This window comes from Sphaerodactylus townsendi, linkage group LG12, assembly GCF_021028975.2.
Source record: "Sphaerodactylus townsendi isolate TG3544 linkage group LG12, MPM_Stown_v2.3, whole genome shotgun sequence".
In the NCBI taxonomy this organism is placed as follows: Eukaryota; Metazoa; Chordata; class Lepidosauria; order Squamata; family Sphaerodactylidae; genus Sphaerodactylus; species Sphaerodactylus townsendi.
In genome coordinates, this window is record NC_059436.1 from 56,723,658 (window position 1) to 56,748,050 (window position 24,393).

At 47.7% G+C, this 24,393-nt stretch overlaps 2 protein-coding genes across 4 annotated transcripts in view; one reads left to right on the plus strand and one right to left on the minus strand.

Moving 5' to 3' along the window:
- Positions 1–7,791, plus strand: part of STKLD1 (serine/threonine kinase like domain containing 1) — a 91,738-nt gene extending 83,947 nt beyond the window's left edge. Inside the window, exons 15-19 of the mRNA XM_048513298.1 lie at positions 3,359–3,487; positions 4,346–4,486; positions 4,907–4,986; positions 6,576–6,624; positions 6,826–7,791. Of these exons, the coding sequence (XP_048369255.1) occupies positions 3,359–3,487; positions 4,346–4,486; positions 4,907–4,986; positions 6,576–6,624; positions 6,826–6,839 (413 nt within the window). The 3' untranslated portion in view covers positions 6,840–7,791. The remainder of the gene's footprint in view (positions 1–3,358; positions 3,488–4,345; positions 4,487–4,906; positions 4,987–6,575; positions 6,625–6,825) is intronic.
- Positions 7,792–7,881: 90 nt separating this feature from the next.
- On the minus strand, positions 7,882–23,326 carry REXO4 (REX4 homolog, 3'-5' exonuclease). 3 transcript variants are annotated; one of them, XM_048513300.1, is made up of 9 exons: positions 23,222–23,326; positions 21,400–21,655; positions 17,851–18,197; positions 17,065–17,211; positions 14,542–14,735; positions 12,809–12,897; positions 12,407–12,481; positions 11,618–11,692; positions 7,882–8,117 (listed from the first exon to the last, which is right to left on the minus strand). In XM_048513300.1, exons 2-9 carry the CDS (start codon positions 21,619–21,621, stop codon positions 8,019–8,021), a joined length of 1,248 nt encoding a protein of 415 aa, XP_048369257.1. In that variant the 5' UTR covers positions 21,622–21,655; positions 23,222–23,326; the 3' UTR covers positions 7,882–8,018. The 3 variants fall into 3 exon arrangements, with proteins under 3 accessions (XP_048369257.1, XP_048369256.1, XP_048369258.1); XM_048513299.1 differs by having other exon boundaries at positions 23,125–23,279; XM_048513301.1 differs by lacking the exon at positions 23,222–23,326 and adding an exon at positions 23,030–23,048.
- Positions 23,327–24,393: the final 1,067 nt, after the last annotated feature.

Consider the following 24,393-nt stretch of genomic DNA (forward strand, 5'->3'; position numbering starts at 1 on the left):
GATAAGCCTCCACAGCTCAGGCGGCAGAGCTGGGAATCAAACCTGGTTCCTCCAGATTAGATACACAAGCTCTTAGCCTCCTACACCACTGCTGCTCCTTAAGGAGTTGTTAATGGATGTAAATAGTGAAGCCAACACTGGTGCCCACCAGTCCGGGTCAATTTTTAGTATTTCTGCTATGATGATGTCAGGGCCAGCTGCTTTTCCTGATTTAAATTGATGAATTAATTCGGTGACCTCTTGATTGTTAACTGGGGCCCAGTCAGGCAGTTCCTCTTCTGGGGTCATACTGAAAACTTGGCCTTTCTCTTGGTCAATAAAAAAAATTCAGAATAATATTTTTGCCATAATGAGGGGGTAATATCTGCTGTTATTGGGAGATTTTGATACATGCCCCTGTTTGTTAATAACCAGAATTGTTTTGTGTTGTTATATAGGGTGGCATGTAATAGTTGCTCCCAGTTGTGCTTTATTGACTGTTGGCGTTTTATTTTAATGAGATTGCGTAGAATCTGTTTGAGGTTGAACAGTTCAGGTGGTGGAGACTTAGCCTTGGAGGCCTTGAATTTGTTGTATAAAAGCCGTATCTGCTTGTTCAAATGTTTACACTCGGTGTCAAACCAATCTCTGCCTTTGTGACTCCCCTTTCTTCTTGATTCCCCTAAAAGGGCCACCAGGTGTGAAATAAGTTGTTTGTATTTTCCTATACTGCTGCTTGCATGGTCTGCTGTGACTACAGAAAAACTTAGGGATCAACAGTTTGGTGCAGGGGGTCCAAAGTTATGGACCCTCAAAGGGTAGCCCCCATCTCCTTAGCAAAGAATGGGGGATGGGGATCCCCTTTGAGGGTTCATAACTTTGGACCCCCTAAACCAAACTGCACCAAAATTTGGGGGTACCATAAGGAAAGTTTCCAGAGGATACCCTGAAATTTTGGTGTCGATACATCCAAAAATGCGCCCCCTGCAGAAACATCCCAGAAATTTGCCCAAGAATCTTTGTTCTGCATTGAGTTTTCTGTATTGCTGTCCATGGGGGTTGCTGGCTGGGGGGGGGGGGGACATTTCTGAAGGCACAGTCTCAAAACTTTCAGGGTCTCATAATGAGACTGCCCTTATGACACCCCCCAGGTTTGGTGCAGTTTGGTTCAGGGGGGCCAAAGTTATGGACCCTCAAAATTGTAGCCCCCATCTCCTAATAGCTCCCATTTGAAACAATGGGGGATAGGGGCACCCCCTTTGGGAGTCCATAACTTTGGACTCCTTGAACCAAACCTCACCAAACTTGGGGAATAGCATAAGGACAGTCTCCTGATGATACGCTGAAATTATCATGCTGATATGTCTAAAAAGGCACCCCCTGCAGGCACCAATGTCCTGGTGCAATAAAAAATTTGGTCGTGGTGGAGTGGCCACCCATGGGGGGGGGGGCATCCAACTCAGGTTTTGCCCAGGGCTACAGTTTGCCCAGGGCTGCCTCGTTACGCCCCTGCCCTTGCCTAAACAGCATGGGGGTTGTGTTAATCCAGGCTCCTAACTCAAGAGATTTGATAGGTGTCCGATACTGCCTTAGCTCCCACACTTTACAGTTGTAGTAGTAATTTACTGGCTAGGAGCTGCTCATTAGCCATAGGTATGCAATACTATTCAAACCCCTTCGAACTTGTAGGAGTTCAAAACAATTACGGCAGAAATTGTTAGGAAAAACTTGCGGAGGAGCTGGGAGCGTGCTTCTACTTTGCCTGCCAGAACCCATGTATTTATTGTCGGACCTCTTACCCTTTGCTGAGTATGCTTACAATAACTCCGCTCATCTAAGTACTGGCCAGTCCCCATTTAAAATTGTATCCCAAATCTTTGCTGAATTTCAGATTTAACTTCTGAATAATGCAAGACTATTAAGCTTCTAGGAGTATATCCAATGGAATGTAAGGGGCTTTTTCCATTTTGACTGAAGGTGTCTGTTAGTGTTAAAGATGTAAGACATGTTGGACAGAAAAGAAGCTTTGGCCAGTACATGATCCTGTGTATCTCTGATTTGGCCGTGTGCCTCTGGGCTGGCGGTGCGGCCTTCGGGGAGGCCTGATGGAATGCCAACAGGTCACCCCGGCAGGCCATGCCGCTGGCCCAGGTGCGCGGTCTTATCTGTGGCCGGCTACCGATCTGGCTGCATGCCTGTGGGCCAGCAGCGCAGCCTTTGGGAGAGGCCTACTGGAATGCCAGCAGGCCACCCCGGCAAGAGACGCCTCCGGCCCAGGTGCGCAGCCTGTTCTGCAGCCGGCCAGGCCTCCGCCGCATGCCTCTGGGCCAGTGGCACAGCCTTCAAGGGAGCCCTGTTGGTGCCTGGCTGCTCTGGAGCTCTAAAAGCCCCCTTGCTCCCCCTCCCCTGGGGTTGTGGGATTCCAGCCAGTTATCTACCAATTCTGCTGAACTAGCTGGATCCCTCCTCCGAGACTTAGGGATGCTGTTGGTGGATCAAGAGCATTGGTGTATCTAGGGGGCGGGCAGGGTCATTTGGCCCTGGGGTCATTTGGCCCAAGGGCCATTCACCTGGGTCACGTGAAATGTGCATGTTGGTCCTCCCTCTCCCCCCAGCCAAACTGCCCCAGCCCTGCCCTCCTGTTGAACTCCTGCCACCACACCTGGGCCACGCTTGGGCAGATCAGACTCCAAGGCAGCAGAAACATCTTGAGTTGAGGGGCTTGGGAGCGATGCCCCCTCAGGTCAATGAAAGGACGCACACACACAAAGAGAGCCAGGATCCTTGGCACCAAAGTCAGTGGCGTGACAGGCAGTGTCAGCTGAGCCAGCCAGTGCCTCACCTTAGTGCGTATGGAGCTTGGAGGGGAGAAAGAAAGAGCACTGCAATACACAAACAAGGCTCTACAAGATCAACACTTCTGCACTGGTGAAGTTCTCTTTGAGTGGAACTTCCTGAGAAATGTATTGTCGAAGGCTTTCACAGCCGGAATCACTGGGGTGCTGTGTGGTTTCCGGGCTGTATGACCGTGTTCTAGCAGCATTCTCTCCTGATGTTTCGCCTGCATCTGTGGCTGGCATCTTCAGAGGATCTGAAGAAATTCCTGAGAAATCTTTATACCCTCGAAATTTAACTGCTGCCAAGATATTTGGGCAAAGGGTAGATTCATCCCTCTCAGAAATGCATTGAACAACCCCCAAAAAGAAATCCTGAATAATTTCCTTGTGTGAGCCAAACCTACTGTTACATCTTTTCCACCCTATACATTCCAAGTACGCCAATGATTGCATAAAATCCTCCAATTTTCCTTTGTTTCCAAAATGGTGGAATGGCTGCAAAGTTTTGGAAATGCATCATGGGTTTTATTTCCCTCCTCCAGATTGTGTTGATGAAGCTAATTATGAACCCTATTCCTTGCTCCTGCTGAACGCTCTGCGGCTGCACCCAGAAAGGCCAGTGCTGGCGAAGAACGCGTGTCTGGCTTTGGCGAGTTTGTTGAGGACATCTGGTAATAATCTGCAGTCAGGCATAGACTTTCCAATTCCGGGGGGGAGGGGGGGCTGGGCCAGAGGCCCAATGACATCAAAAGGAGGAGCCACTGTTGCCACTGCCGACAGAAGTGGGGCCATGGGAGGTTGAGCAGAGTTTGGAGCAGTAACTATCTTCAAACTTTAAGTGAGTACAAGCACCTTTTGAGGAAATTCAGCACATTGCCTATAGTCATGACCAGAGGCATACCAGGTGAAAATGGTGCCCGGGGCATAACCGACTCCCTCCCCACCTCCTTATGGCAGTCAGCAAGGAGACTGGAAAGGGCAGGGGTCGGTAGTGCGTGGCTCAGGCGGGCACCACGGCTTCCAAGCCGTGCTAGAAAAAAATTAAAATAAGCACAACCATATATTAAAGCCATGACAGCTCAGAGTATAAGTTGTGGGGACCACAGTGTGGTTGTGCTGTAGAACTACGACCATGACGTGAACAGTGTCTGCAGAGACCCGCGCTGCCAATGCTTCAGGCCCATAAAATAAAAGGGAAATGAAGGGAGCTGGGAGCAGATGAGACAAAACATTCCAGGCCACTTTCAACTGCTGACCCTGAAGCTGGGCTCTTATGGCGGCGCTTTTACTGCTGGACTCTGCTTAAGAGGCAGGCAGAAAATGGATCATCTTGAAATCCCCTGGTGCCAGACCACCCCCAGCTGTGAATGCGGAGCCTTCGTCTTCCAACTTTCAGCTGAATGTAGGACGTTAATGCTAATTTTAAGATGTGGTTGTTAATTTACAGTTGTATCTGTTTACTGCATTGTGAAAACACTCCAAGACTCCAGAGAAATGGCCAGTCAGTGGTGCTGTCTCCCTCTTTCCAGAACTGTCCGGTTTCCGATTCATTGTCACCGATGAGAAGGGCAGTGGCATGACTGTGCTGAAGGAGCTCTATCAGCTGCACCGGGAGGACCCTGAAGTGGTAGAAGACATTTGTGTGCTGATTGACGAGATGTTCAACTACGGTAAATCTTCTGCTCCCCCCAGATCTTCCACTTCTCCCCACTTCTCCTGTGAGCCAGAAGGAAAACAGGATCTGGATCCCCCCTGCCCCTCCCACACACGTTTAGCTCCAGCCCTGCCAGCTCCAGAATCATAAAGTACTCTATAATGGCTTACCTCTGAAGCAAGTTGCAGCAGAAGCTACTCCAGACTTTGAGAGATGGAGTACATTGGAAATGTAGGCAAATTAGTGAGGTTTCTCAGCCTACTTTGGTGATGAATTTGCACAGGGTTTCAAATGGAAGCTGAAATACAATCACTGTGACTCATTCACATGTAAAACCAATCTGGAAGAGGGCATCCCTCAGAGCAAAATTACATGAGGCTCTTGGGCCCCAAAGATCCCCTTTCCTCACTGTGTCCCCATTTTTTTTGAATCACAGATGAAATTGTGGTGGATATGGTTTCTCAGAACATTACAGAGATTCTGACAGAAATGAAGAACAGGTTTACATCCAGTTTGGTAAGCAGAAATATCAGTGTTTGCTGAAGCTTCAACATCAGACCCTTTCCGGGCCATGAGGGAGCAGCACAGTCCAGGGGTCGGCAACCTTTAACACCCAAAGAGCCATTTGGACCCGTTTTCCACGGAAAAAAGTTGGAGCCGCAAATACTTTTTGACATCTAAAATGAAGATAACACTGTATATATTCTCATGCAGGGAGAAGTTCTTTGGGGCCCATTTTTACCCATCAAAGCAAAAGGGGGAGGGGGTAAAAAGCCTGTTGTTTTGTACATGATTCAAATGACCAGCACTAGAACCCCCGTTTCACACATTTCTCTTTTCTTGTGTTGAAAGACACTGATTATCCCCCCCCCCCCCACTTTGGATGGAATTGGTGCCTTTAATTGAGTTGTCCGGGGGGGGGGGGGGCTGAACTTCTCCCCCCCTGAGAAAATATCTGCCATGGAGGGTGGACTCGCCAGCCATATTCCTCACTGAGCGTGGCCCCTGCCCTGGTCCCAAAAGCCACAGCTTCTGAGAATCTACCCCCAAATGTCCTGGGATTTGCCCACCGGGAGTTGGCAACCCGCAACAACCATGGCTAAGGATTATCTCGGCCTTCCTCCCTTCCACGATCTACAAGCTTACCATCCACTGGCTTACTCTGAAGTAAACCTTCCAAGATCCACGTGCAAGGCTTTCCCCATGTGCTCCTGCCCTCCTTGGCAATGCAGAAGCAAACAATTCCCACCCACCCCTGCCTCCCCATCAAACAGCCCTGACAAATGCAACCTTGCAGGGCTGCAGGTAATTATTCCTTTAAAACCTGACATTGTATTTCTCACCTGGACTCAGCCAGGCTGCCATCCGCCAGGAAAGCCCCTGAAGCTCCTGCAACCCAAGGTGGTGCTGCTGGGGTCCCCCATGTGGTCCCACCCCCCCAAGAAGGACCCGGGGGAGGGGGAAAATCTACCCCTGACCCCCCATTTAAGGGGGGCGGACTGAGGTTAGGATTGCACTGAAGATTTGCGCTCCTGCAATTCCCTCCCATTTCCCACCCTTCGCCGCTCACCTGTTCAAGAGGATCCACCAGCAGTGCTCCACCCCCGCCCCACGCCGTCATCAGCCAAACAGGCAGCTAGGACAGGGAAGCCGGAAGTGGCTTGGGATAGCCATCGCGGGCTGTGCCTCTCTAGGAATGGGGACTCTTTTCCATTAACCCTTACGGCGACTCTCCGAAGGAGACTGAGAGGACCCAAGCCACACGGAGCCACAGTGCAAGAACAAAAGAGCCGCATGCGGCTCTGGAGCCACGGGTTGCAGACCCCGGTATAGTCCATATACTCTGGCATAACATTATTCTGCTGAGATTAAAATCGGTGATTTAAGACTGATTGGTTGCCATTTGATTCTCAACTGTTTACCTTCACTCTTGGCCTTTATTATTTCCTACTCGCTAACCTGGAAGAGAAGCAGCGCTGGAATCTGGGTTAGAGACATAACATTGAATTTGTACTTTAGGTGCCAAACAACTTTTCTAAGAGGAGAAAACAAAACATGAACACTACCATGTCTGATGCTTTTTCTTTTTGCATTTCCCCCTCCAGGAGATTGTTACCCTGGTAGACAAGGCCCTATTCAAACTGCAAGGAAAAGGTGAACAAATAGAAAAATGAATTAGGGCTGCATCTTGTGGATCCCTTCTGCTAACAGCCGTGCTTTTCTGCAGTCACAAACCAATTGCTGGTACAAGAGGCTCTTCTGTGGGACAGAGAAAGGCACCACCGTTAGTGAAGTGGATCCACAGGCCCCTGATGATTCTTTTAAAAATATGTACCTTTCCCCATATACTTGCAGGTTACCTCTCCTGAAATGTGACGTTTGACAGAGCAAAAGGTTTCTGCATTGTGTTCCTTTTGTCAGCAACATCAAGATGAGCAGCAACAAGATTCTAAGGGATTTCCAGTTCTGAGGAATTTTGATTTCTATTTATGTGTGTCATACAATGTTTCAAACTGTTGTCCAGTTAATAAACGTGTAGCCAGTCTAGCAAGCCCATGCGGTCTGTGGGTCAGGTGATAAAGGGGTGGCTTTAGTTCAGAAGCTGGTGCTCCAAAGAGATACTGAGGCTCATGCAAAGGACTTGAATTAGTCCAGTGAGATTTTGGGCTTCTCTTTGAACCACTTACTCTGGGCCACAATACAAGTGAACACTTGCAGTTTTTAAAAAGCTGCAACAATCGGGACAAAACCCAGACTCCGTCACTTGTATTGTGGTCCTCATATGCTGTATCCAACTGCTTTTGAGCTTCTTGTCAATTTCAGACATGCACATGGGCAGCAAGTGAGGCCAGCCCACCGCTTCACTTGATCATCTGATGCCAGAGGACAATATATTGTGCCGAAGCTGCTCCTCACCTTTCAGAAGATTCACCAACAGCAGCTGGTAACTTGCCTCACTGGCCAATATCAGCAGGCTGAAGTGTACTGACATCCCAGCAGGCTCCCTTTTAGGGGAATGAGGTGTCTGATCTGCACAGACTGAAGTAGCAATGATCCACAAATGCTCCAAAGGGGAACTGAATGCAACAGCATGAACACACAAGGGCCAGCTGAAAGGCATAGCACTGTAGGCAAAGGTAAGGCATCGCTGCTCCGGGGTTGGCACAGCAGAGCAAGAGATAAATCAGGGCTCGATGTGAGCAGCCAGTGATCCTCTCCCCAGCCAGCTTATTAGGTTTGTAGTGTCCTTAGGGATGCAACCATTACATTGGAAGCTAACCAATTCAGTCGTTTTTACAGATGTATGAGTAATTGAAGAACTAGTACACTTCAGTTGTTTTCTAAACTCGTGTCTGCAAATATGGGAAGGTTCCAGGACAATTCTGGTCATAAAAGGCATACAAAGTGCAATTTAGTAAACTCAAATGATTTAAAATTGATTCCTGTATGGTGACAGATTCAGCACAAAGATAAGCAGCCAGAGGAAAAAAAGTTATGCTGGAGTTTCAGCGGTCTCAGGTCAGATCAGGACAGGAAGATCCACAGATTCATTTCATCTCAGCCTTGGACTCGGGTGTTTTGAGTGATGCTTCCCACTGCTTCTTTTCCATCATGTAGAGCTTCATTGCTGCCTGGGCATCCTGGGTCTGAAAAAAGGAAACCTGCTGGGATTTCGAAATCAACTCAGCACATACAGAAGTCTAGAGGTGTGCTGCCCAGGCGGACATATGGGATCAAATGTCCCCGGGCTGAATACACTTATAACTGCATTTCAAGGGGCAGATACCCACACACCTTCCCTTGCCCCCAATAAAAGAATAGCCATTCTTATGTATGCAGATGATGCAGTGGTATTATCTCTTACAAGGGTGGGACTGAAGAGAGCGCTGAGGATTTTCGACCAAAAGTGCACAGAAGAACTGTTAAACATCAATTATACCAAGACTAAGATAGTGCACTTCAACACTAAACTCAAGAGATTTAAATGGCAGCTGAAAGGGCAACAGATAGAGCAAACAAAATGTTTCAAATACCTAGGAGTGGTGTACCAATACAATGGGAAGCCCACAGCCCATGTACAATCAGTTATTCAATCGGCTCAAAGAAGTTCACAGGCAATCTTGAGGTTTTTTCGCTCACAGGGGAACGGATTCATCCCAAGTGCAGTTAGACTGTTTGAGGCCAAAGCCTTAGCCCAATTGACCTATGGTGCCAGGTTGGCAATACGATTTCAGATTTTGTGCCATTGGAGAGAGTCCTATCGATTTTTTTCTTGAGATACTTGTTTTAATAATACACCGTAAATGTACAGCCAATGTGGTATTAAGGCAAGAAGCAGGGATGGCCAAAGTTGAGACCATCTTTTGGAAATTAACCATCAAATACTCGGCTTAAAGTGCTCTCCCTGTCCCCAGGGATTAATGCCTTCATTATTGGCAGCAACAATCTTCTACCCTGGATGGCTAGAAAAGATTACATCAAAACTTCAGACAGTGTGGTCTTGATCCAATGCAACTTTTGGAGATTGAAGAAGTAGCAGAGCAATGGGTATGGTCCACCAACGCCTTACTGACATTGAGAGTTGCAAACAGATTTTCCCCGGCTACCTGGGTCCTATATAAACCACTCAAAAATCATGGATAGGTATTTTCCAGCTGACACCTTATCTATCTGTAATAACATCAGCAAGAAGCCGATGGGCTTTTTTCTAGGGCTCGCCTTCGATGCCTTCCCCGCCAGCTAATCTTGATGGGATCGATTCCAAAATATTCCAAGGCACAGGAGAACCTGTGTGTGCGTCTCAGGGAAGTAGACTCACGTCACATATCTTACTGCATTGCAAGTTACATGAAGGTGAAAGGAAGCTGTTGATCCAACCATTGTTAACCTGTCATGTATATCCATTCATAGATAACTCAGATACGAATTCTGTAAGAATATTATTAGAAGATCGTGTTTCTGCCATTTCACAGAAGGTAGCTAAATTTTGTATATTGGTACACAACAAGCGTAGTTCCTTATTAAAACAAAGAGCCGCACTGTGTGATGAGGACTGTAATAATGCCTAAAGCTAATGTTATTTATTAATAGATTTTATAATGGATTTTAATTTATAGTATATTTTTGTATAAGTGGAGTGCTATGTATTCACATGTACTCTGATTTTAAACTATTGGCTGGCCAAAAGGCCGTAATAATAAATATCTATCTATCTATCTGTCCCCGGGCTGTGGCCATTTAGCCGTGGGGGGTGGGGGGGACTGCCCACACACCCTTCCTCCTTCCCCCTGGGTCCATACACTGACTTAAAAGGAAATTGTTTGGTCATGGTGGGGGAGGGCGGCTGCCCATATATGATGGGGGGACGGGACGATGACACTCAGATTTTGCACCGGGCTACATTTTCCCTGGATATGCCTCTACAGGAGTGTCAGGAGGCCTGTATTTGGGACTTTGCTTATGCTGCTGTTTCATTGCACTGGGGGAAGGTTGGTAGGGGTTAACTGCATTTCTAACTGTCTTTTCCCTGTTGCTGTAGAATGTGGAGTAACACCAGGTGGTGTCAAGGCCGTTGCTTGCCCATCTTCTGTTATCTCCTTACACTTACTTTTAGGCGCACTTTCCCAGGCCGGGGGGTGGGGTGGGCTGCCAGTTCTTCTAACTATTGGAGTTTACGCGGGCTTTTCTCAGTCTTGGCTTTGGCCAGGGAAGATCCCCGAACCAATAAAGCTGTTCTTCAACAAGAGTTTTTGTGTGTTTTTGGGATTCTGACAAGGAGCCTGTGAACTGCTGGCAAAGGGTGTGAGCTCAGGGTTGCCCCATAGCTGAGCTCTCAAATGAGCCCAGGCTGTTTTGCTCCTCTCAGGATGAGCAACTGACTGTTCAGAAGCATGAACATGCTGGGTGTTCAACATTCTGACAGTGTTAATGCTTGAGAATTCTACTCAGCATCCTATCAAGCCCTCTGGTGCCAACAGTCGGAACTGTGACACGGACAATTTGCCATGAAGGATGACATCTGGCCAGAATGTCAGAATAATATGGCTGAGTTAGGAAATTTAAGATTAGTCTTCAAGATGCTAAAAATGCACATCAGAAACGAAACCTCTGTTTATCTCTTTGCTGGTTTAGATTGTTTAAACAAATTAAACAGCGCTTGTAAAGTTTTTATCTGTTTAAATGTTTCAAAGGAGCCCTGTATACATGTGTGCACATATATGTATATAAATAGAAAACCAGGGTAAAAATGCTAATATATTATTTTTTAAAATTCTGGCATTACATCTGGATAGCCCTCCTATGGAGGGTGTTAGCCATTCCCCTCTTTTTGAGGGAGGGTTTTTAATATGGGTTTACTGGATGCCTTTTAATGGAATTTTAGTGGAATTTTAGTAAGTTTTAATGCCTATTTTGGATGGAGCCTATGTAATTTGTTATTGTGTATTTGTATAGTTTGCTCCCCTGTTTGGTATAGTATTGATTTTGTGTTGTTCACCGCCCGGACCCCTCGGGGATAGGGCGGTATAAAAATCTAAGTAATAAATAAATAAAATATTGCATTAATTTGTATCTCTGCATTGACTGCTCAAAATGATTTTGGAAGTGTGGTTTCTTGATTGGTGTTTGCTGTTTCATACATGAAATATTGAGCATGCATGTGTGAATTCATCTTTATTTTACAGTCCAAACGCACCCTCGACGAACAAAATACCTGCTGTTGAATCATTCTGACCCAAGCTTTAAGAGTTACAATCACCATTTCAGAAGGGGTGATCTGGAGAGTCAGATAAAGTTCAGTTATGATTAAGTTGATTAGCTATGCAGGAAGCAAGGATGTCTGACTATCTGGGACACCAAACATAATGCTCCAGGGAACAAGAATAGGTCAATTGGACCAAGTTGTAACTGTGTAAATGCAATATATCTCCATGTTCAATGCAATATATCTCTGATTAGCAAACAGATTGGAATCAGCCCATTTCAAAGGCTTTGGGATATAATACCCCCCTCCCTCCAAAAAGACATAATCTATTCCCTACCCTTTTCATTTGGGAGCATCTGTTTGGCTACTCTTGAAGACCTAATGTTGAACTCTGTGGGCCTTTGGTCTGATCTAGCAAAACAGTTCTTGGGACAGAATACATACCGAGCTGTGCTCCGAACGCTGAACATTCACATTCAGCAGTTTCTCACAAAGCAGTTTTAGAGATGGTCTCCCACTCTATGGAAACAAAAAACAATTGTGTCTGAATACCAGAATTTTGCTGTTTTCCACTGTTCCTGGGGAACTACCCACAACTTAGCCTGCAGGGATAGCCTGATTAGTGGTTCAGAGAGCCTAACTGGAAATACCCTGACCAAAACAAATGCCAGAATAATCACACAGAGATGGAATACCAGCAGGAAGAAGTGGAGAACTGCTTCAGGAGTTCCCTATTTGCATTATTTAATATAAGATACTCTGAATATGAGAAAAAGTGTATAAAACTAAATATATAAAAATGACTTCCTTTTTTAAAAAAAGCAGATTAGTCGATTAGTGCTCCCACTAAAACAAACCAATGCCCACCCTGTATGGGCTAAATAAAAGCAGAGCCAACAAGAATGCATCCAGCATTTAATGTTCTCTGATCCCATGAAGTGCTAGATTCCAATTCAGGAAGAGAGTCCTGCAACAATTTGGTAGGTGGTCTTTGCCATTTGGAGAAGATAAGGAATGGTGTTTTTTCACAAGCAGATGAAGAATTAAAAGCCAGCCAGGTTTTTGGCAGGATATTCCAGGTGTCTGAACTGGCAGTGGTGTTCTTTGGACAACTAAGTTGATTCTGCTTTCAATAAATATCCTGAAACTATCCATCATTCTATTAATTGCTCATCATCTCATCAATCAACGCACTGTTAGGATAAAAAGGTTGCAATTCAATTCAGGGATTACCTTGACCTGCTGTCTGAAAGGCTTGTATCTTTGCGTGTCCCGGATTCTCTTTTTAGGGTGGTCAAGAAACAGAACCTGAAAGGTAAAATGCACTTTCTGTAATTGCTCAGGGAGCAGATAGCAGATACAAATCAGACCACTTGCTATAACTAAGTAGGAGACATACCTGCAAGACCATGCAATAGTTTGAAACATAAATAATAATTCAAGGCAGAATTTTGCACACTTCTGCACAAATCAGCATTTTGCACACTTCTGCCACAGAAAGGCTGACATATTCAGCTAGGGAATTTCACAAAGTGTAAGACTTCAGTGAGTTAGATTATGCGTGTCTGGTGAAAGAAAGTAACTGGTCAAAAATCCAGACACCAAACACTAAACTGCAAGGGTTTGATTCTGTACCTTTAAATCATTTTGAAGAGCATGTCCCACTAGAATCCTTCCTCTTAGGATGTCAGCCACCTCCTTCTGAACAACATTAAAGTCTTCCCCTAAACAAGTGAAAGGAACAGGAAGGAAATATTCCCTGTAAACACCACATGGAAACTGGTTGTTGTGGGCTTTCCGGTCTGGTACCAGACCACGGCCACACAGCCCAGAAAGCCCACAACAACCAGTTGAGTCTGGCTGTGAAAGCCTTCGACAATACCACACAGAAACCTGAAAGAATGCCTCATCCAATGGCTGATATCCTTCCAGAAATTCTCAGTATTTCTCGGCAAGCACCATGATCCAAACAGTAAAGTAGCGCTTCAGGAGCCAAATGACCCCAATCTGCAGAAAATCCCATGTTTTCCCTTTTTTTTGTATAAGCACAAAATAATTATAATCAAAAAGCATTCTGGAGGGAGTTTCCTGGGAAGCAGCAAAATACCTTTAAGCTGCTCCCCTCTTCCATCTTGCCTTTGAGGCTCCACCAAGGTGGGCCTCCAAGGCAGCCAAAAAGGTTTATGACTTTTTAAAAAAAGTTAAAATAACTAGTTAAAACGAACATGGAAGAGCCATGTTCAAGTCTTCATATCCTGCCATAGAAGCTTGCTGGGTGACTCTGGGCCAGTCAAATACTTTCAGACTAAACAAAGTTGTTGTGAGGATAAAACGGAGGAGCCCAACTGGGGAAAAAAAATTAGGTATAAGTGAAGTAAATTCATATACAAATTGGTAAAGTACAAATCCAAGTTGAGTTTGTGGACTCTCCAGTTTAGAGATCTTGGGTAGCTGAGATGAGAAACACCTTGGCTGGAGATCCAGCTGCTGCTTTCCATCAGAGTAGACCGCACTAAGATAGACATGCCAGTGATCTGTCTCAAAATAAAGCAGCTTTTCCCCTTAGATTATGCAGACATGCCAAAGCTTCTGGAGCACATATTTTGCATGTAAAAGATCACAGAATCATAGAACTGGAAGGGGCCATCGAGTCCAAGACCATCGAGTCCCACCCCTGCTCAACGCAGAATCAGCCTAAAGCAGTGGTGGCGAACCTTTGGCACTCCAGATGTTATGGACTACAATTCCCATCAGCCCCTGCCAATTGGCCATGCTGGCAGGGGCTGATGGGAATTGTAGTCCATAACATCTGGAGTGCCAAAGGTTCGCCACCATGGGCCTAAAGCATCCCTGAAGAATGTTCATCCAACTGCTACTTGACGACTGCAGTGAGGGGGAGCTCAACACCTCCTCAGGCAGTCAATTCCACTGCTGAATTACTCGTACTGTAAAAAAATTCCTGATACCCACCGGTACCTTCCTGCCCATAATTTAAACCCATTACTGCAAATCCTATCTTCTGATGCCAACAGGAACATTCCCAAGCCCCTCAGTCTTTCCTCACAGGGCTTGGTCTCCAGGCCCCTGATTATCCCTGTCACTCTACCCCTGCACCCACTCAATTTTATCCACATCTTTTTTTGAAGCAAGTCCTCCAGAACTGCACATGATACTCCTGGTAAGGCCTGACCCAAGTGATGTACAGTGCGGCTACGGCTTCTTATGACTTGGAAGTTATACCTCTGTACATCAACACAGGCATCACAACCAAATCTCACTTCTACCCATCCTGAGCTAAAAAGATCTCAAATCGCATGGGACTGACTAAGACAGCTGCAGATGTTCACAAAAGTACAGTGGTCACTTACCTGTTTTTAAATTCTTGGGCCGAATCCCACTCACAGCTGTTCTGTAGTCTGTCACTTTTTCCGTGGCCTTGACGTACTTGTCATAAACACACTTGCCAAACTGGTTCACGAGGGACACACGGGCCACAACGCTGTCTTCACCCTTTGGCCCAACACCCACCATCTCACAGTCCATGGCCACAGCTCTGGTCAAGCTGCCAAGGAGAGTTTTGTTCAGTGACTTAGAGCCAACATGATGGGAAACCAGCAGTTGTTGGCTGGCTGCCCACATCAACCTTGATGCTTTGAGACAGGACAATAATCCCATTCAAGAGCACCACTGTATGTCGGGGGGGGGGGGGGCCCAAACATCAGACTCCTCACATGAAGCCTTCCTTGAGTTTGCTCTCCTAGCATCACTTCTAAAAGAAGATTCAGTGAGCAGCTGGCCCCAGGACATGCCAGCCAAATAGCCCAGCCAAAGGCTTATGAACTGTCCCTTAGAGCAGTGATGGTGAACCTTTTCGAGACCGAGTGCCCAAACTGCAACCCAAAACCTACTTATTTATCGCAAAGTGCCAACATGTCAATTTTACCTGAATACTGAGGTTTTAGTATAGAAAAAATGGTTGGCTCCAAAGTGCGTGTTACTCGGGAGTAAGCTTGGTGGTAGTCAGTGACTTTGCTTTGAAGCAACTGTGCAACGCTTCTAACGGGTGAATCATGACCCTAGGAGGGTTTACTCAGAAGCAAACCCCATTGCCAGCAACCGAGCTTACTCCCAGGTAAAGCATCACACTTTTGTTCTTCCCATGAAAATCAGTGGGGTTTAACATCGCTTAACAGGGCTACCTACACTGCTTCCCCAAAACTAGGTCTTAGGTTTAATGCTAATAATATCCCTGAAATAATTACACTATTATCACATGATGAACTCTGTGCACGCGTGCCCACAGAGAGGGCTCTGAGTGCCACCTCTGGCACCCGTGCCATAGGTTCGCCACCACTGCCTTAGAGGCTTTGGGTAAGGATACACAGTAGGGGTGGGTGGGAATCAAATCCAGCCCTGGAAGGACAGCACACTTTGAGTTCCTTTCTCCCAGGTGGAGACACGAACCAAACACTCTGCAGAGCCCTTTCCTGCCCTGTGAGCCATTCAGGAGGCTTCGGCAAAGCAGTATTGAATCAGACCCCTGGTCCATCAAGGTCAGCGTTGCCTACTCAGACTGGCAGCAGTTTTCCAGGGTTCCAGGCAGAGGTATTTCCCCTCACCTACTGCCTGGTCCTTTTAAACTGCAGATGCCAGGGATTGAACCTGGGACCTTCTGCATGCTAGGCGGAGGCTCTAATGCGGAGCCATTACTGAGCACCTCAGTCACTCACTCCCACGCCCCAACCAAGGTGGAAGGAAATAGTCACAAGCAACTGAGTTGCCTGGAGGGAGGGTTCTGTACATGTCTCTGCTGTTGCTCACCCTCAGGAGGAGGGAGTTAGAGAGCTCTTGGCCTATGTCCCACCTCCTAAGGAGGTAACCAGTCAGGAGGTGGAGCTGCCACCCCCCCCCCCGCCTCCCTTTGCTCCATTCAAAACACTGTCCCAGATAAAAATTAGCTGCAGACCACGAGCAGTTCAGTTTCAGCAAGGAACGTTGGGCCTGAAGTGCACCTTTCACTGAAGGAGCCGCCTGACTGGTAGCCGGCTCTATGTGCTCTATGTGCCCCCTGCACTAAATACAGTCTAATTCTGCATCTGAGACCTTGAACCAAGAAAAGCTGGATTCCTCGGCCAACTCAACACATTAATTATTTTACTTTGCACAGTCTTTTCAAAATTGACTCTGCTTGGTCTGCAGGGAGGAACAAGTCATGCAAAACCCTAGACCCCGCCCTTTGAAGTGGGATTTCAGCAGGCACACTTTTAAATACTTCTTCACAGCCACAAGGACTGGAAATGTTCTCAGTAGAAGAGACCACATCAAAGTCATTGGCAGCTTAGTGAACCAGAGGGAGAGAGGTCATCTTAACACCTGCTCCCATTTTAGAAGACTAGCTGCAGCATTATGGGGAAAAAAGTTACAAGTTTTAATCAAATTTAAATAGTACCTTAATCCACTAAGGCTCCAGTTGATTAATTGGCAGAGGCCAAGTTAATTAGTGAGGACAAATTTTAATTTGGGGTGGCCTGTGATCTGAAAAAAACCCCTTTCTTTTCCATTCTGGTATCTTAGTGGTGCCTGGCCTCTTCATTTGCTTGTTTAGGAGACAGCTAAAGACAATTTTATTTAGGACTGAATTTGATTATAGCAGTCTGTAAATTCAAAACAAGCTATTTTATTAATATTCTAAATCACATTGAGTTCTGTGAGGAATATATTAAATAGATAAATACCTGAGGGTTCTCACCCTTCAGTATCCAGAATGCACCAATATCCAGGTTTATGAGAAGATTAACCAATCAATGCAACAGCAAACTACTGTTCAACTAATAATTCTTTGATGGACTGGCAGCTGCACCCTATAAACTGATTCATACTGGAACAGATACCCTTCAAATGCCTTCTCCTTCACCAAAGTCTGCTCTGCTGGCTGCTGTGGCTTCTCTTCAATCCCCAGCTGTTTCCGGGCGACGTTTGCTGCTTCTGGCCCCAAGGCAGCTTCAATATCGTCCGGATCCACATCGTCAAACCAGATGCTGGAACGGAATGCAAAAGCAACATGGCAATCAAGCAGATAAGGCTGCAAGTGTGGCGCAGCGGGCAGAGGTTTTGGCTTGCTCTAAGAGGACCAGAGGTCAAGCTACTACGTGGGTGAGGCAGTCATTCTCACTCATGATAGCCTATTTCACAGAATTAGTGAGGGTAAAAATGAGGTGATCCCACTTAGTATTCCCTGATACTTGAAAGGTGGGATAAATTACACCTGAAATAACTCAAGGCTCACCTGTACGTATTCATCAGCTGGAAAACCAGATCAGCGGTTACTGCAAGCCCAATTAAAACTCCTGGTAACTCTGGGAGTGAACGGCCGATCAGGAACCTCTCTTCCCCTTAATCACCTCACTAAGTACTTGCAAAGTCCGCCACCAATAGGATCTCAGAACGCATTTTAACGGGGAGGGGATGGAAGGTTTTATTAAATTACAGGCAAGCAAGACTGGACTTGCATAATTCAGGTGTCTGGATGCTAAACACATGGAATTTGAAATGGGGCTTAAAAAGCTTAAACACCTTTCTGACCATAACACTCTCGAGCCTGAATGTTTGAGGATGGCCCCACAGAGCCGGAAAGATTCTTCCCATTCTGCTCAAAATTTTCCAAGCAAAGAACATACTCTCCTGGCTCTTCAGGTTTCCTCCTTTTATGTTTAATGTCCCTGTCGGTCCTCTCCATGTGGCCGCTTCTTTCCCCTGCCTTGTGCTCTTTCTTGGTTTCCTGGGCTTGGCTCAAGGTACTTTTGTGAGCAGATCTTTTCCACGTGGGGAGAGCTGGGGGGACAAGGGTTTCAGGGTGATCCTGCTGGGCATTATTCCAAGGTTTGCCTTTTTGCCTGTTCGAAGCTCCATTTAAGTCTGCTGGCTTGGAGACAGCGCCTTCTGCTTCGGTTGCATGTTTCTTCTTGGAGCTCATGTCAACTCTGGTAACAGCAGAATCCAAATTGGCAGCCTTTTGCTTCAGAAGCTGAGGCGACAAGAAAAACCCACACATTTGACTTCCACAGAGGCCGAGTAGTTCAAACCCAGCAATTCTTTTAATCCAACACTTCTCCCCCTCGGGCACTGCAGTTTTATAAGGAGTCATTCTGGTCCATGTGAGAACAACCACCGTGAAACACCTTTTATCAGGGCCAACCAAACTGGCAGAAAACACTGGGCATGCTTTTGAGAAGATACCAAGGGCTGAAAGCAGAATTCTCAGGCCATGATCTTATAGTCTGATCTTGGAGGCTGCCTTTGCTGAATCTGAAGAACGCAGCATCCTGCTTTCTACTTTTTAATAATTTTCTAACATCCTGCCTAATGAAGAGCTCTGGTGAGTCTGGAAGCTTGAACTGTATTTTCTGCTTAGTTGATCCTAATAAAAGGAATTATGTGGATCTGGTTGATGTCATACTTTACATACCGTATCAACTACTTTTTCTTGTATAGGACATATGGAAAGAGCTCTGAACACACCTGTGTAAATGCAACAGCTCAGCTGCTGACTTAACACAGGCCAAGGAGCAGACAAAGAGATCAGCTGTATTGAGAAGATTTGTCCACTGAAAAGATCAGCAATCTTGGGTCAAACCTGGACCTGTGAAAAGAGCTATCTAGCCCAGAAGCAAGACAGAGTGGAGGTTGGTGGAAGTGGAGACTGTGGGAAGGGAAACTCGAGGGCTGCATCTAGGCCAGAGTCTGCAACCTACGGCTCTCCAAATGTTCATGGACTACATTTTCCATCAGCCCCTGCCACCATGGCCATGCTGGCAGGGGCTGATGGGATTTGTAGTCCATGAACATCTGGAGAGCCGCAGGTAGCAGACTCTGGCCTAGGCAGGAGGGCCAAAACCAGGGGTGTCCAACTCTGGTCCTTCAGACAAGGACGTAGGTAAGGGGGGGGGGTTTCCTCGGGTTCAAACCCCCTCATTTATGTCCGAAGCGCCGCCCCTCCGTTTCTGGGTTTTAAAAACATTTTTGTAGGTTTTTTTGTTTTTGGCCTGCAGGGGGCGCATTGTTTAGGCTAGCAGTACCAAATTTTCAGGGATTGTTTGGAGGACTCTCCTGATGATACTACCTGGGTTTGGTGAGGTTTGGATCAGGGGGTCCATAAGTTATGGACTCCCAAAGGGGGTGCCCCATCCTCCATTGTTTCCAATGGGAGCTAATAGAAGATGGGGGCTACATTTTGAGGGTCCATAACTTTGGACCCCCTGAGCCAAACTTCACCAAACCTGGGAGGTATCATCATGAGAGTCTCATACTGATACCACCCAGGTTCTGTGAAGTTTGGTCCAGGGGGTCCAAAGCTATGGGCTCCCAAAGGGGGTGCCCCCATCCCCCATTGTTTCCAATGGGAGCTAATAGGAAATGGGGCTACACCTTTGAGGGTCCATAACTTTGGACCCCCTGAACCAAACTTCACCAAACCTGGGTGGTATCATTAGGAGAGACTCCTAAAGATACCCTGAAAGTTTGGTGCTTCTAGCTTAACAAAGGGAGAATCTGAGGTCCTCAGTTTAGAAGAAGAGGAGTTTCTCTCTTGTAGGAGACTCAAAGGAGCTTACAATCTCCTTGCCCTTCCCCCCTCACAACAAACACCCTGTGAGGTAGGTGGGGTTGAGAGAGCTCCGAAAAGCTGTGACTAGACCAAGGTCACCCAGCTGGCCTGTGTGGGAGTGCACAGGCTAATCTGAATTCCCCAGATAAGCCTCCACAGCTCAAGCGGCAGAGGAGGCAATCAAACCCGGTTCCTCCAGATTAGGATGCACCTGCTCTTAACCACTATGCCACATTGAAAGTGATGCTGTTTCAGGGTAGGGAATAATCCACCCCCAAACAGCATCACTTTCAATGTTATTTAACTAGGGACCCCAGATTCTCCCTTTAAGGTGGATTTAAAAGGAGAATTTGGGCTCTCTAGTTTAAACACCATTGAAAGTGATGCTGTTTGGGGGTGGATTCCAGCATCACAGCGGCTGCCCAGGGGGTGCGCAAAACTCAGATTTTGCACCGGGCTCCATTTTCCCTCTATGCCTCTGCCCAGAGGGAAGGGCAGAAGGAACTGCCGGCTGGGAGCCCAGCTGGTGGGGGGCAGGGCAGGGCAGTCTGCCATCCCCAGCCTCGGAGAGCTGCTTTTATAAGCGCAAGGCCAGGGGCGGGGCTTGGGGAGGTGTGGCCATGCCCTAGGGGCGGGTGGGGGTGTGGCCCCACCCCGAACCCCCCCATAAAAAATTTATACCCATGTCCCTGCCTTCAGATGTTCATGGACTACAATTTCCATCAGCCCCTGCTGGCATGGCCAATATCAAGCTTTCACAAGGCCATCAGGATTTATTACCCATGATGAGCAGACCTTCACAATGGACAGGGCCGTGCAGACAAAGCCACAACCACCAGACTCATGGCAGGTTTTCTTCTATTTACAATCAAATGATCATTCCTGCAGCTTCACTGCCTGCAACTCCCAAGTAACCACTGTTCACAAGTAAACATGCTTTCCCAAAGACCCACTAAAGCGCCATCTGGAAGTATTACCCATTGTGGGCAGACCTTCATAATGGTCTTCCATCCTTCACCAGGTAGTGATTCGTCAGTAATAAACTTCCCCGCCTGCAGATCATCTCCACATTGTCAACTACAAAACACTGAACAGGGCCTGGTCTGGCTTCATTCAACCAGATCTTTCTAAAAGATGCCAGGTGTCTACTTTAATCTCTGATCGTTTAGTGTCACCTAGATATTTTCGCTTCCTGACTTTCAAGCAGCAAACGAAGGATTGGTACTCTGACAGGAATTAAGAGTTTGATGAAGTGCCAGAAGAAAGGAAATCCCCAAACATCCCACTTGTCTTCAACAAAGGCACTACTCCATCTTTTCTTGTATATACCATTTACAGAAGACTTTCCTCCTTATCAGAAATGGCCAGATTGCCAACATTAACTTCCAGTAGACACAATGTCCCACAGGCACACTCTCTAAAATTTCCACAGAGAAAAATTAGAGCAGGATGGAGAAAATTGGAGAGCAATAATAGATAGACCTTTGGGGATGTTCTTAAATGGATGTCAACCATCTTCTCCATCAGTGAGCATCACAGCCAAGAATGGATCTGAAATGAGACCACCTCCTCCCAACCCAGCCTGGATCTATTATGCCACTTAGGCTCAGTTGCTGAGGCATACCTCTTGCAAGGTCCTCCAGTTAAACGAAACTTCCTGGGGAGTTTTGGGTGGCAGCCATGTTACCCCACTGGTACTTTTCTCCGTTTTCTTCTCTGCCAGCTTGATTTTTTGTTTCCAAAAGAATCTTTTCTTCTTCTTCCTAAGTTGGTTTGCATGATTCTCAGGCTTGCCTGTGCCACAGCCTGTTGGAGAATTTGAAGATTTGCTTTTTTCTTTCGCCATGAAGACGCTCAATTACTTCTGGTCACAAACATTTCTGAGCCCAAAAACAAACAAAAAACAACCTTTACACTGAACATGTACATACCGAAATTCTTTTTATGTCCTTCCATTGTTTACGAACAGTAGCTTAATATTTTCATTTTTTAAAAACACCCTTCAATTTAAAGAGTGAGTATTGCGGATCTTCAGAGACCAACAAGGCAGCTGACCAAGTAAGAACAGAACAAAAACAATAACAGTTTAAGAGTGTTCAAAGATTAATATTTTCAGAAAACCTGTGTTAATTTTACTGACTGTAATTTTTCTCTATGAAAATAGTTCCCTTTGTACATATGAAAACAGAAAAAATACACCTCTGAGTCACTCAGTACGAACACGCCTGCATAGGCTGCATTTAGAAACTGCTTCTCCACGCCAACAGAGAAGACACACACACACAATTCAATTATAGTCAATTAAAACTAATGGCTGCCTGGCCCATGTTGTCTAAACAGGTCTGCAAACTGTAGCTCTCCAGATGTTCATGGACTACAATTCCCATCAGCCCCTGCCATGCTGCCAATTGGCCATGCTGGCAGGGGGTGATGGGATTTGTAGTCCATGAACACCTGGAGAGCCACAGGTTGCAGACGCCTGGGTGGCTGGTCTGGTCTTTCTCTGGTGTTCTGTGGCGGTTTTCTATCCAAGGCCTAACCAGGCTTGGCTTCTGAGATCAGGCTAACCTGGGCTATTCCGGTCTGGTCTGGGCTTAGAGGGGCTTTCTGAGTACACAGGACGACGCGCCCTTAGACTGAGCAGCGCCTCAAAGTGAGTGTATCTGGCCTCTCCTCCCACATCGTGTCTCCCGCCAAGGCCTTTTTCTTCCATCACTGGCCCCTGACCGAGGCGTAAAGGGGGGCGGCCTCCTCCGCCCCACTTAGTAGTGCGGTGGCGGTTCCGGGCAGTCTGGCGGGGCCGGGCCGAGGGGCCCGCTGCGAGCCAGGCTGCCAAGGCATGTGGGACGCGGGGAGCGGGCGATGTTGCGCCCCCACTGACTGGTGCCTGGGGAGAGGTGACGCTGCCCGCAGACACCGAGCCTGGGACCTGCAGCCCCACGCAAAGCAGACGCTGGCCACCGCTGAGCCGCAGCCGGGCCTCGAGGCACGACTGTGTCTGGGCCGGCATCGCACTGGTCGTGCACGGACTGGGAAGTCGGCACGCGGCTCGCCGCCCCCGTCGCAGAAAAAAAGACTTCCTGGGGCCTCGAACCAGCAGGTCCGCCCCTCAGGTGCCTCCGGCGAAGCACACGCCAGCTCCAGCCTCGAACACTGCCGTCCCGGGTGCCGTTCATGGAAGCCGATTCGGTTTTGGGAGCCTCCCGGCAGCCAAGACACACACACACACACACACACACACACACCCGCCATACGCTTTGTGGCAGCGCTGGAGCCTCTCTCGTCCGACCTCCTCCCTTATCTGCCAAGCACTCTGCACACGCCCAGAAGGAGGGAAGGCATCACGCACGTGCTCAGAAGCCACGCGGGAGGACAGAACGGCTTCGGCCCCCGAATCATTTCACAGGGGGAACTGCAGCCCTCGCGCCCCACAGCGCGCTCCTCACCCGCCGCCGCTTCCTGGTCCTGCCCAAAAAGGCCGCCGGTGGGAAACACCAGCAGCCTCGGCGCCGCCCCTCTTGCTGCTCGCGGCGGGGGAGGCGGCCCGAGGGCGCGCGGGGCGGGGCTGCAAGCTGGGGGTGGGGCGAGTGTGACGACGCGGGCTGCCAACTGCCAGGGCTCCCCTACTGGAAGGAATGGGAGCGCGCAAGGGCGGGCTTCGTGCCATTAGGGCCCCGCTGAGGTCCATGCCCCCCCCCCCGCCTCCCACAGGCTCCACCCACAAATCTCCAGGAGTGACTCCCAGGTGCATGTGCCTGGACCCCGATGCTGCTGCTGCTGACAGGCCGAGGCCGAGCTGGCTGCTGAGGGGATCCGGGTGGCTGTCAGAAGCGCTCCGACGTTCTCTTGCCCCTTCACAGCTTCAGTCCCTGGATTCAAGCATCCAGATATTTGGCCACCTTCGCCATCTAATCCAACCCTAACCCTAACCCAGCAGCATGCTGGCAGAGGATGATGGGAACTGTAGTCCATAACATCTGGAGGGCCACGAGTTTGACATTTTATCTAACAGGGCATAATTGGCCAAGGGTTCGAACAGACCGACGACAAACCATTAGCCAATCACCATCCAGGACGCACAGGGACCAAAACCCTGTGCGTCCTGCACACCATTGGCCATGGCCCCCTGCGGAGCCCCCCTCCCACCCCAGGGCAGACAGGCTGAGCGTGGGTGCCCTGCCCCCTCCACACCAAACTTCACCTAACCTGGGAGGTATCATCAGGAGAGCCTCTTACTGATACCACCCAGATTTTGTGAAGTTTGGTCCAGGGGGTCCAAAGCTATGGACTCCCAAAGCAGGTGCCCCCATCCTCCATTGTTTCCAATGGGAGCTAATAGAAGACGGGGGATACATCTTTGAGGGTCCCTAACTTTGGACATCCTGAACCAAACTTCACCTAACCTGGGAGGTATCATCAGGAGAGCCTCTTACTGATACCACCCATGTTTTGTGAAGTTTGGTCCAGGGGGTCCAAAGCTATGGACTCCCAAAGGGGGTGCCCCATCCCCCATTATTTCCAAAGGGTCCATAATAGGAGATGGGGCTACACCTTTGAGGGTCCATAACTTTGGACCCCCTGAACCAAACTTCACCAAGCCTGGATGGTATCATTAGGA

Excerpts from the sequence above, each read along its gene's own strand:
- REXO4 (XM_048513300.1), bottom strand. The coding sequence starts at position 21,621 with ATGGCGAAAGAAAAAAGCAAATCTTCAAATTCTCCAACAGGCTGTGGC. Across the intron at positions 11,693-12,406 it reads CTTTCAGACAGCAGGTCAAG|AGTGGGAGACCATCTCTAAA; the intron begins GTAATCCCTGAA and ends TTGTTTCCATAG. Across the intron at positions 8,118-11,617 it reads AGCGTTCGGAGCACAGCTCG|ACCCAGGATGCCCAGGCAGC; the intron begins GTATGTATTCTG and ends TCCTTTTTTCAG.